Source organism: Phyllostomus discolor, chromosome 2, assembly GCF_004126475.2.
Source record: "Phyllostomus discolor isolate MPI-MPIP mPhyDis1 chromosome 2, mPhyDis1.pri.v3, whole genome shotgun sequence".
NCBI lineage: Eukaryota > Metazoa > Chordata > Mammalia > Chiroptera > Phyllostomidae > Phyllostomus > Phyllostomus discolor.
In genome coordinates this window covers 201,239,300-201,252,766 of record NC_040904.2, presented here as the reverse complement: position 1 = coordinate 201,252,766, position 13,467 = coordinate 201,239,300, and the positions used below count along the sequence as shown (strand labels likewise).

Genomic DNA, 13,467 nt, shown 5'->3' with positions numbered 1-13,467 from the left:
TTGGATTTGTTGTAACGGTAGTTAAAAAAATATATATATATATATTTATATATATATATATATATATACACACATATATAATTTTTAGTATATATTTTTCTAAATAAAAAGAACGTCCTTAATAAAATTTCAAATAGATATAACACACAAAATCAAATTTACCTATAACCCCAACCCCAGAGAAAACCCCAACCAGCGGCATGAGTGCCTCTGAGTTCCCTGCACTTCTCTCTGCTCTTCGCTGGTGAGGCCCAAGGGTGCACAGCTGGAGACAGGATGTGACACTTGCAAGATGCTGACCCTCCAAGCGCATTAAAAGCTATTCCTTTGTGTAGGACCTGGTAGTAATAACCTTCTTTGCATTGGAGGGATTTGATAACACGCATGGAAAATACCCGTGCTCTGGTCACTTTCCTTTATTCTCAAAACATATCTAACGTTCTTAGATCAGGCTAGATACATTCTAGGAACAAGTATGGAGTGAATCTAGCACCAAAACATTTGGAATTAGAGTTAATTCATGCCATTAGACAGTGCTTTTTGCTCTAGTTTTAGTACTTAAAATGGTGATAAAGAGAATTAATTAGTGTTTATTCAATGTCCACCCATGCAGCAGGCACAGAGAACTCTATGAAGGGAGATGAATTACAGCCCCTGCCCAATAAGGCAGAAAGAGCAGAAAAACATTAGCTTCAGATCAGAAAGGTCTGAAACTAAATCTTGACTTTCCTCCTCAACCATGTTCCTTATTCCCTTCATGAGCCTGAATTTCTCTGTCTCTAAGTTGGAAGTGCCACTGATCTCAGAGGGTGGCTGTGTAGATCAGAACAGGTAACAAAGCACGATGTTTAGAACATAATACACGTTCCACAAATGACAGCTTTCCTCCTCGTGGCAGTCTGGGAGCAGCAGTCTGCCTCCAAAGGCTACATTCTTAGCTGCTGACTGGACCAGCTGTACTACTCACTTGCTCTCTCCTTCTGCATCTCACGGTTCACATCAGGGACTCTGATTCTTGGATTAGAATGCTCAACTCAGGGCTGCCAGCTAGTGGCCACCAGGCACTGGTGTCCTTACACCAGGGAAATCACAGTCAAGTGCAGTGTCAAGGTTTGCCCTGCGAGGCTCTTTTCGAGATCCCCTGTACCGCACCCAAGTCCTCACCTCTTTTAGTGGAAGGATAAGTTTTGTAACCTGATCTTTTCCTACGAACTTGCCCAGGATTTCATACGAATCATAACTCTTGCTTCTTCGTGCCTCCATGACTTTGGAGAGGATCTGCTTTACTTCCTTCTCTTCGGCAATGGCACCAAAAAGCTCGTGATTAAAAATCTTGAAGACAAAAGAGCCAAATGGCAGTTATGCACATTCAGCAAGATACACCAACATAAGCAGTCTTTCAAAAGATCAATGGCAAGTCCAAATCAAGGAAAGCAAGTAGGACTGGACTGAAATTAGATGGTAGGAATTTCTATTAGATTTCACTTTTGTCCATGTAGTTTAGGGACCAGTTACTAAAAAACAAATACAGAAACATCTACAGGTTTATATCAGTGGGAAACAAAAGAACATGGTAAATTTTCAATGTCATCAATAGATTCTGCAACTGTAAGTGAAGTGACGTGTAACAAAACCAGTTTTACCATAGGCTAACTGATATAAACATCTCATCAATGTTGTAATAAAATGACATCATTCAAGGGCCTACTGTACTACAGAGATTTATACATAGAACTGTATAATATATACGGAATCTTAGATATTACCAAATAGCTTAATTTCTTTTTAAGAATTCTCATGACATTTCCAAACCTAGTCATCAAAATTAATGCATTTAATTCAAAACATTAGTGTCTGCAGTTTTAAATAAATGAAATGTGTGGCAAATTTAGTTTCTTCCTAACCTTACCCTCCTCCAACTTATCAAATTATTTGATTTTAAAGTTGTTATTAATTTTTCACTATTATAAGTAAAGCTCTGGCCATGACTGGTGTAGCTCAGTGAATTAAGTGCCAGCCTGTGAACCAAAGGGTTGCTGTTGCTGGTTCAATTCCCAGTCTAAAGCATATGGGTGGGTTGCAGGCCATGTCCCCAGTAGGGGGCACACAAGAGGCAACCACACACTGATGTTTCTCTCCCTCTGTTTCTCCCTCCCTTCCCCTCTCTCTAAAAATAAATAAAGTCTTTAAAAATAAAATAAAGCTCTGGTAAACACACTTTTTATAAAGCCACAGACCACATCTCTGATTACTGTTTTAAAACAGATTTTTGGAAGTGGTTGAAACTGTTGTCCATTTCCAAAGCTCTTGATACATACTGCCAGTTTCTTCCCAGAAAGGTCATACCAACTCATGACCTCCCAGCTCACTTCACTGGAGTCTAGCTTTTTGAACCTGCTCACCTGAGACATGAGACGGTACATTATATTCACTTTCACAGGCTATTACTCTTGCTTATTTTGTGAACTGATTTTTTGGTGTCTTTTGCCCACTTAATGAAAATTAGAATTCCTTTCTCTAAATCTTACCTCAATCATTATATCTAAAGAAGAGTCCAAATCTCCAACTTGTAGCTTGCCTGTGAGGCCATGCAGCAACATGTAAACAGTGAAAGTTAGCACGTGGACCTAAAATGAATGCATTAAAAAAGTATGAATGGTTAAGAACACCACACTAGAAAAAAATAAGAGCTAAAATCTACTGCCAGGGGAACGCTCAGAGTATGTATCTGTCATTATTGCAGGCAGAAGCTCTGACAAATAACACACTCCATCTAAAATCTTTCAACCCAGTGGTCACTTTGTACGAAGATGCTCAGAAACACATAACCATGCTTAGGATGACGGCAACTAAATCAGTCCCAGGATTTATAAAAGCACAAGAGCCTCGAACTTTATAAACCAACCCACAACTAAGGTGCTTGCCAATGCAATCAAAGCTGGTACATACATAGTGTTATGAAGGACACAAATACATTTTTGCCTCCAAGAGTAACCACAACTAACATTCCTAAGAGCTTGCCATAGGCTAGGCGTGTATTAATACCTCACATGTACTGAATCATTTAATGCTCACCCATTCTATGAATGATGTAGGTGCTATGTTATGAGCATTTTTAGGAGAGAAAGCAGAAGCACAGAGGTCAAGTAACTTGCCCAAGGTTACATGGGTAGGAAGCAGTAGAGGCAGGATTTGAAAGCAGATGAGCCGACACCGGAGCCCCAGCTCTGCATCACCCTGCTGAGCGGCCTCTCAAGCTTTCTGATTCTTGATACTGCTTCTCGAGCTGCGGGACTATCCAGGTAAACATCAGACAATGACCACAGGCCAAGGACACACACGTGGTTGTAAGGACATAGACTGGATTCCAGAGGCATAATTTCATATACATCTACTTGTGAACTTGCAGTAATTTTACATATGTAAAATTTTTGTTGAGGGCTTTATGGGATTTTAAAAAATCCTTTTGGGAGGATGAGGAATGGCACCCAAAGAGTACAATTTCGGCAGTGTTTGCATGCTTAACATTAAGATCCAAACCAGCTGTCCTCTATGTTATTATTTTTTATTCAGATTTTTTGGATGACATTGGCTAATGAAATCATGTGTTTCAAGTGTTCAGTTTTATAATACACCATCTGTATGTTGCACTGTTGACCCATTTACCCCTTACTACCTCTCTACTTTAGTTATTTTAATAAATAACAGGATGGACCTGAAAAACAGGTGGTTAAGAGCTACTCATTTAAATACCACTGGTGCTCCATTAAATTTTGAATAAATCCTCTAAGGCAGAGTTGTACTTTATTTATCTTTGTATGCGTAATGCCTGACCCATCAGATGCAGAGTTCAAAACACTGGTGATAAGGATGCTCACAGAACTCATTCAGTACAACAAAAACATAAAGGAAGAAATGAAGGTCACACTAAGTGAAATAAAGAAAAATCTACAGGGAACCAACAGTGAAGGGGAGAAAACCAGGATTCGAACCAACAATTTGGAACAAGGAAGAAATAAGCATTCAACCAAAACAGCAAGAAGAAAAAAAGACAGAGAATCTTAAAAGCAGCAAGAGAAAAGCAGAGAGTTACCTACAAAGGAGTTCTCGTAAGACTGTCAGCTGATTTAAGAAAGAAAGTTTGCAGGCAAGAAGGGACTGGCAATAAGTATTCAAAACGATGAAAAGCAAGGACCTACAATCTAGAGTATTCCAACCAGCAAAGCTATCATTTAGAATGGAAGGGCAGATAAAGTGCTTCCTAGACAAGGTAAAACTAAAGGAGTTCATCATCACCAAGCCATTATTACACAAAATGTTAAAGGGAATTATTTAAGAAAAAGAATATCAAAACTATGAACAGTAAAATGACAACAAATGCACAACTATCAACAACTGAATCTGAAAAAACAAAGTAAGCAAACAACCGGGACACGAACAGAATCATAGATATGGAGATCATTTGGAGGGTTATCAGCTGGGAGGGGGAAGAGGGAGAATCAGAGGAAAAGGTACAGGGATTAAGAAGCATAACTGGTAGGTACAAAATAGGGAGGTTAAGAATAGTATAGAAAATGGAGAAGTCAAAAAACCTTTATGCATGGCCCATGGATATGAACTAAGGTAGGTGGATTGCTGGAGGGAAGAAGGTTACTGGGCAGGAGAATGTAAAGAAGGAAAATTGGAACAAGTCTAACTGCATAATCAATAAAATATATATATATTTTAAAAAGCTTGGAAATTCAGAAATGAAGAAAGAGCAGTAGAAATGATAAATATCGGGACAAAGAAACAGACCACTCTTCTTGAATTCCTTAAAATATGTTTGATGACTAAAAGCAAAACTCTCACACTACCTGATAACGTTTTCGATATACGGCAATGTAATACAAAAAGAGAAGAGTGAAGGGATCTATACGGTATTTACATTCTACTTGAAGTGGTAAAATAGTGACTCTCAGTAGATCATTAAAGGTAAGTGTATATGGTAATCCCTAGAGCACCCACTAAAAAACCATACAAAGAGAGATGGTCAAAATGAACACTGATATTTTTAGTGTGTTAGACTTATGAAGTGTAGAACAGGGACCTTACCTATGAGCAAATGAGGACATGGGAGGGAGAACTACCAGGAATCTTGGCTGGACTTGAAAAGAACGAGCTGCAGTTTCTCTGACTTGAGCTCATCTTATTAAAATGCAGCTTCTGTAAGGTTGGCTGGCTATAGGGCCCTGAATCCTGCATTTCTAACGGACTTCCTGTAGCTGCTGATGGCGCTTGCCCAGCGCCCACACTGGGAGAGATGAGGAGCTAGCAAGTCATGTAACTACTCAGAGAGCTTTGTATTCCCCCCTGGAGATGATATTTTTATGACTTATGTCATATTTTTCAACTCTTAAACAGAGCGTATGTTCTTTACTGTTCACCTTTGTGTCAATACAGTCAATAAGCATTCAGCAAGAATCTTTGGAAAAACTCAGAGAATGCAGAACTTGATATGGTGACTTAAGAGAAAATGACAGGTTATGTAACCTAGACCTATAGTTTTTGCAAAAATCAAATATAGGGGCTTTTTAAAATCCTGATTAGAAACCTCTGACTCTTCTTGATTGCTACCTCGGCAGATCAGCCACACCGAAGACTGGCCCAAGGCACCGTGACTTAGTGTTCCAACTGCACACACGTAAACTCCAATCCAACTGGAAACTGAGGCACGTGATGCAGTTTACCTGATATCCGCGGACAAGGGTAGTCTGTAATTCTTTTAAAATATATTGTAGGTAGTGCACACCCAAATCTTCTATTATTTTCGAAAGAGTGCTGCGTGCAATGTCTCTGACTTCTTGTGCTCTATTCTTGAGAAGGGCACACACTTTCAGCAAAACACTAGAAAATGAGAAAATTAAAAAGTGACAAATAAAAACAAGTAAGCACATAAAGTATTAAGACCCTTTTCTTTCTTAATTGCCCAAAACCCCACACTCCCAATCAGGATTATAAACCACAGCAAATTATGACAGTGCTTCTCTTCTTCCTGATAAAAGAGATTCAGAAGTCAGGAAGAAAGAACCAATGTTTGAGTTCACGAAACTTTTCCAACTGTAACACAACACACCTTGGCAGATTAGTTTCCATAACTTCTCGTGGAAGGGAATGCATCAGTTTAACCATGGCAAAAGCTAAAGGAACTCGAACCACCTCCTCGTCATTCACAACCTTGGATTTTATGAGCTTGTGTTCTTCTTCCCTTTTAGTCTGTGAGAAGAAATTAGGTTAAAGTAAAATTGAAATAAGTGGATCAGGGACCTACCAACACCGCAACCTTTCATTTGCAAGATAAGCTTTTTTGATATAGCTCATGTTCGTTTTTAAGTTAGTGCCTTAAAAAACAGACCTGCAGATTATGATGCTAAGTGAAGTAAACCAGTCAGAGAAAGACAAATACCATATGATGTCACTTCTATGTGGAATCTAACGAACACAATAAACTGATGAACAAAACAGAAACAGGCACGGATACATGGAACAGACTGACGCTGTCAGCGGGGAGAGGGAGGGAGGGGACTGGATGAAAGAAGGGGAAGGGATCAGCTAGAAAACATGTATGTATAACCCACAGACACAGACAACAGTGTGGTGATGGCCAGAGGGAAGGGGGAGCAGGGACTGGGTGGAGGTGGGCAAAGGGGGAGAAAATGGGGACATCTGTAATAGTGCCAACATTAAAAATAAAGTTAAAAAAAAAACCCTAAATTATGGAATTTAAGAAAAAGCCTCTAAGAATTGTATAAATAGTAAGAATACAAGTGTTTTTACAGAGGAACAACCAAAAAAATAATAAAGCCAAGTTTTTACTAATGTGGGTACAACTGCTGTGAAATATATAGAACTCATACAATATTTTTATCAGTTGGGACTTTCAAATATTTGAGTGGCATTGCTGGTACATAAGAAATACAGTGTTTCAAATAAGATTACTTACTAAAATATAAAATGGCCAAGTCAATATTTTACACCAGGGGCTGGCAAACGTTTTTCTTAGAGAGTCAGACAGTAAATATTTTTGGTTGGCCTCCTGTTGGAACGATTCAACTTTGCCGTAGTAATGCAAAAGCAGAACTAGACTATATCTAAATAAATAAGCGTAAGTGTGTTCCAATAAAATTCCATGCACAAAAACAGGCTGCAGGCCAGGTTCAAGGCCAGGGCCACAGTTAACCCATGTTTTATACTTAGTAGGAAGGGCTCTGGCTTCACGAGGACCCACTGCTAAAAGCGCCCTGTTAGCCAGGGGGGAGATAATTTTGGACAGGAGAGAAGTGGCCAAGAAGTAAAAAAGGGAAAGAGGCTCTAATTTTAATAACCTGCTTTAGAAATGGGAGTCATCTCACCACCTACTTCAGAGATGAAAAAGCATATGTCTACCATATGAAAATGATAATGAAGAAGGTACACTACTGCCCAGTTGCAGCAGATGAACCTGAAGATGACATGACGGGAAAGGAGGTGAATCATGAAATGTTGAGATTAAAGAAAATCCAAAAGCTGAAGTCAATCAACAGTTCGGAGCCTAAGGCTGACAGGGCCCCACAAACACCCCAGTTCACACAGACCTGCTGCTGTGGCCCCAGACACAGTGATTACCGTAGATGCCAGGCACTTGTGTAGCCTGGGCAGGATATCCCCTGTTATGGCTCCTTGGATATTTTTAATCGTTCTCTCCAGTTCTTCCTTATTCTGCGGAAGGCAGGAGGAGGACTCGGTGGTACACTCGGTTTCCTTCGCTGGCGTTCCTTCACAACCGACTGGCTCAGGGTGTCCTGGTCCTTCGATGTGGCCTGACACACTCTCACATGGAGTTTCCATCTCCTCCTCACCCGAAAGCTCTAATTCCATGGCTTCAGGCTCTGGTAACCCAATCACTTCTGTTGTGTCTATGTTTAGTAAACGACAAAAGTCACCTTAAGTCAAATAAGGAAACAACACACTTGGGCTGAGCAGTCTTTTCTACCAACATCCAACAAAAAATATCTAGTCACCAACTACAGCAAGCTAAGTGCTGAGGAAACCACAGTCACTGAGGGGGTTACGGGGTTTTTTTTTTGTATTTTTATTTTGTTTTGCTTCCTCAGAGTTTAGAGTCTAATGAAGAAGGGAGACAAGTATACCAATAATCATAAAAGAGAGTGAACTCTGGGCACACACTGGAAGGTTAGTAGGGAAGGAGGGTCTTAAGCAAAAGAAAGCTTCCAAAGTACTGTGGTTGGTGGTTTCTAACAGTAAAAACCTACATTCACAAGCACGAAAATCATGATGGCAGCCACTAGTTCTCATGCAGAAATGCTCTGTACTATGTATGGGGTTCTGTTTATTAAAGAAAGTCCCGCAGCACAGTATCGTGGGTGGCGTCCAGCCAGGGCTCTGCTAACCAGCCCTGTGACCACAGTCAGTAGTTAACTTAACCCCCGGGGCTCTGGAGTCTTCGCCAGTAAAATGGAGACGGCATCTACCCTGCAAGGCTATTGTTAGGATTAAATGTGATAAAGTGTACAATGCGTCTAGAATACAGGGTCTGGCAGAAGTAACACCTGCTTGAGTGTGGCTGGTAGGGTAATGATATGGATGTAGTAATTTATAGTATTAATTTAAACATTTCACCTAAAATGTCATATGGTATGCTTGAGTGTGACATTGTTATGTCACAGAATTACATGTCTATGATTTTGTAATAAAAAAGGTGCCGGACTCTGTATGGTTCTGACACTTCACTGACTTTCCAAAAATGGAAGCTATCAGTCTGTTTTGCCTACTGGTTGTGTAGCTTTGGGAAAGTTACTTTGCATTTCTGAACCTTAATTTCTCCTATCAAACATACTGGGTAACCAGTAACTAAGGTTCTCATGAGAACAAATGACACAGTGTCTATAAAATCCCAGCTCACAGTAGGAGCTCAAAAAAGTGCTTTAAACTTCAGAATATCTAAGAAGAAAAGAAACAGTTAAGCAAATTAATTATTTTAAATTTTTAAGTTTCTATTTATGCAAAATTGCAAAATGCAGATTCAACTGGCTAAAGGTAAACTGTGAAAGGGCTTTAGTGCACTGTTTAAAGCACGAATGGTTCCTACACACCAAACCACCTTCTCCGTTCATTACTGTGGTTCTAGAATGATTTTGCCGTGAATCAAAGAATTAGAAAATTTTGAGTTAGAATGTTGGAGAAATGCAAACTGAGGGCCCGAATATTTCAACCTTTTTACCCCAAACAATCAGGATACATACTTTGGCCTGCCTGAGTATCCATTCTTTTCCTTACTTTTCTGTGCTGGCTAGAACTGCTAGTTTGATATTCGACGTAAGCAGCAGTGGCAGGTCCTTGCCTCACTCTGGCTTTAAAGCAAAGACTTTTAAACCTTTACTACTATGATGTTGCATTAGGTTTTTAAAAGGCATCTTTTAATAGGTTAAATACATGTTATTTATTCCTTGCTTGATAAGTGCTTTTATAACACGTAGATATTGAATTTATTTTTTATTTATTTTTAAAGATTTTATTTACTTATTTTTTAGAGAGGGGAAGGGAGAGAGAGAAATATCAATGTGTGGCTGTCTCTCACGTGGCCCCCACTGGGGACCTGGCCTGCAACTCAGGCAGGTGCCCTGACTAGGAATTGAACCGGCAACCTTTTGGTCCACAGCCCGCACTCACTCCAGTGAGCTATGCCAGCCAGGTAGATGCTGAATTTAATCAAAAGTTTCCCTTGTGTCTATTTAGATGACCAATATTTTTGTATGCTAATGTGTTAAATGCCATTAACCAGTTATTACAACTTCCTGAGTTAGTGGGGTGTGCCCTCTTTCAATCACCTGAAAGAGCTGGTGTTAAGGCTGAAATTACTCATTTCTTGAACGTTTGCAGAAGTTGCCTATAGAACAGTCTGAAGCTAGCATTTTCATCAGGAGAAAGTTTTTAACAACCGATTTCATTCCTTTAGTGGTTATAGGTCCATCCGGATTTTCTATTTCTTCTGAAGTCAGTTTTTAAATTTTATTTTTCTTAAGATTTTGTACATTTCAGTCAAGTACTCAACTTCGCAAATACAAAGATCATAATATATTTTACCTTTTCATTTGATTGTGACCTTTTAAAGTTCCTGATATTATTATGCCTTCCATTTACAGTGACTGGTCCATTTATAATCCTGTCAAATACTTATTTTTAGTTTGAGGATCCTTTTTTATTGTATCTATTTCATATTTCATTAATTCTTACGCTAATTTTTAATTCTTTTCTTATACTTTCTTTGCATTCATTGCTAAATAATCTTTTTAAACATGAATGCAATACTATGGATTTCTATGTAAATAATCTATAGCTCAGATTTTTTCACCTATATAGTTTAGACTGGCCTTCTCTATTGTTAAATAAGTTTTTACAGGTATACTCAAAATATTCATTTTAACTTCTACCTGACTCATTCACTGGTCATTGCTACAAGAGCGAAAAAAGAGGAATAAGTTGAATTTTGCCATCTTTACTTCATTATCATAAATTATCCAAACACAAAATGAAAATCTAGTTTAAGGAAGTTTTAAAAACTTACTTTCTCCATTCTGAATTTTTCTCATTTGTTCTTCAAGAGTTTTGTGGTCAAAGTGGAATGCGTCTAACACTATCACTAGCAAGCTGTTAAGAAAAGGTACACAGAAATACTTGGTTGTTTAATAATATCGTTTGATGATTAAAAGGAGAGGTAATTCAAAGATATAAAAACATCAAAATTATTTTTACCGGTTTATGGTATTTTTGACTTTAACAAACATTACCATCACCTCAATGATAAAATGTAAAATTAGATTACAGGGAGACTATTTGAGAAAATAATAAAACATTTACATTTTAAAAATATAATAAAAATAAGAAGCTTGACCATACCTGACACCCAACTTTTGATTGACCTGCCCTGTCTGTAAGACATGAATGAAGTGTTTCAAGTAATATAAATACGCTGACCACGGGAGATGTCTGCACACAGCTCCAATGATCTCTGTGGCGGCAATGGTTATATTTTCATGCTGCAAAACGAACCAAGAGCATCAGCATAAAGAAGGCATTTGCAAATAAAATACAGAGGTAACTTTGTACATTAAAAAGCTTAGACAAAAGGTGATTTGCAATTATAGAAAAGAATGCTCAAACTATACTCTATTTCCACCTTTGAGAAAAAATGCTGTCCATTAAAGAAATGCCACTGTCCTTTCATTAAAAGATATTAACACATTTTGAACTTACTCAGGCCTCCCCGATAGGTTCAAGCCCACAGACTATGAATGAAGTTAATTCAATGTGGAAAACTTGACAAATGCCCAAGTTAACTATATTCTGCACTGCTCAACATTCAAAAGCACACTCCTTGAAGACCTCGCTTTCCTGCCAGGATGGAGAACAGTAACAGGATTTGCTCTTACACCTTAAACTAGAAAAGCAAACAAAAACATACGAAACAACGGTTTTCAGACTTTAGATGTTACACAGTGCGGGACAGTGTCCCTGGCAGGAAGGGTAACACATGAAGAGCACCTTGCAATCACCCAGTCACTGTGTGCAGAGAATGGCCAGGTCACAGCCAGGAAGGGAAACCCAGGAAGGCCCCGTCCCATGTGAAGGAGGCAGAGCTAGGGAAATAGCTGTCAGAGTCCACAGGCCTACGTACCAGAGAGGAGAGAGCTACACAGACAGGAAAGCTGCACGGGTGCAGAAAGTGGCAGAAAAATCATCTCTAACGAGAAGAAAAATACCAACCAATAGAAACAGACCCAGGGATGACTGGGGTGATAGACAGACTTACAAGGTGAAGGCAGTAAGACAATTGACATACTTTTATTCCATATGATCAAGAATGGAGAGAAAAACATGAGCATACTGAGGAGAAACATGTAAGGTATAAAAAAGGCCCAAACTGAACTTCTGGAAATGGAAAAAACAATTTGTGAGGGATAATATGCAGATGGAATTAAAAGCACATAAGGTAGCGTGGAAGAAAAGATTAGTGTACTTGAAGACGCAGCAATAGAAAATAAAACAAAATGAAAACCTTAACAAAATGTTTAAGAAAAGAGCTTAAACGAGTTATGGACAACTTGGAGTGGCCTAATATACACGGGGTCTCCCAAGGAAAGAAGAGAACCCAAAAATATCTTTGAAAAAAACAATGATCCAAACATTCAAAGTTTTATGAACAGTACAAATCCATAAATCTAAGAAGCTAAATTAACATCAAGCACAAGAAACATGAAGGAAACTACAATAAGATACATTGTAATCAAATGGCTTAAAATGAGTGATAAGGAGAAAAAATTTAAAGGCAGCCAGGAAAAGCAAAAACTACATTACACTCAGAAAAACAAAGATAAGAATGACTTCTTATGGAAAATTATATAACCCAGAAGACAGCAGAGCATTATCTTCATAGTACTAGCAGGGAAAACCCTGAAACATTAGCTCCCAAAAGCAAAGGTGAGAAAAGACAAACACTGAAAGAATTCGTCACCAGCAGAACTGTACCACGAAAAAATTAAAGGAAGTCTTCCTCTCAGAAGTAAAACAATACAGGATTACTATCTGGATCTAGATATGTAAGCAAATAATAAAGATCTTTTCCTTATTTTAAAAGACCTCTCTGAAAGACAATTGTTTAAAGCAAAAGTAACAATGCATTTATTGTGTGAGTGGTTTAAATCTAATGTAGGCGTGAAACCTATACAATGATAACTAATAAACAGGCAGGGCGGAAACCAAATCTTTAAAGAATAACCAACTGATTCGATACAAAGTAGAAGAAAAGGAAAATAAATTGGAACAAGGGAAAAATAACCAACAAGACCACCGACTTAAACCTGATCATTTTAATCACCATGTTGAATGCAGATGGTCTAAAACCAATGAAAAGGCAGAGATTGTCAGACTGGATAAAAAAGCTATCTTACTAGAAAACAACTTTAAATGTAAAGTCACAAACAGGTTAAAAATAAAAGACTACTAAAATATGTATGATACTAAAGCTGGCCAAACCTAAATATAATTTCTTTTCCCACCTACCCCTCTTCCCTATTTTATTGCCATCACACCCCGAGTGGTTGTGCTTACTGGTTCTTTTAACTGGAATTTAAGGGAATATTCTTTTATTTACTTAGGTAATTTTTAAAACATTTTTTAATACCCTGAAACAACAGAGCAAATATATCCTTGTACAAGACCACATGATTAATAAAAGTATAAATTTAAGCCACAAGTCCTGATATTACCTCAATTAGATTTGAATTTCTGGGTACTATCTTTCCTTAATCTATTCAACCAATAAATATTTATCAAGTCCTTACTGTTTGCCAAGCACTATTCTCTTCTATGCACTATGCAGCATAATGGTGAAGGTAGTCCTAGGTTCAAACACTGGGTCTGAAACTGCAT

At 38.2% G+C, this 13,467-nt stretch overlaps 1 protein-coding gene across 2 annotated transcripts in view; it reads right to left on the bottom strand.

The window, feature by feature from the left end:
* Positions 1-13,467, bottom strand: part of UTP20 (UTP20 small subunit processome component) — an 88,499-nt gene that overhangs the window by 14,144 nt on the left and 60,888 nt on the right. The window contains exons 39-45 of one of the 2 annotated variants that reach the window (XM_036019468.1): positions 10,936-11,075; positions 10,604-10,686; positions 7,645-7,961; positions 6,116-6,255; positions 5,730-5,886; positions 2,529-2,627; positions 1,165-1,332 (exon numbers count right to left, since the gene is read on the bottom strand). In XM_036019468.1, the coding sequence (XP_035875361.1) occupies positions 1,165-1,332; positions 2,529-2,627; positions 5,730-5,886; positions 6,116-6,255; positions 7,645-7,961; positions 10,604-10,686; positions 10,936-11,075 (1,104 nt within the window). The remainder of the gene's footprint in view (positions 1-1,164; positions 1,333-2,528; positions 2,628-5,729; positions 5,887-6,115; positions 6,256-7,644; positions 7,962-10,603; positions 10,687-10,935; positions 11,076-13,467) is intronic. The other variant, XM_036019470.1, reaches the window with a different exon arrangement.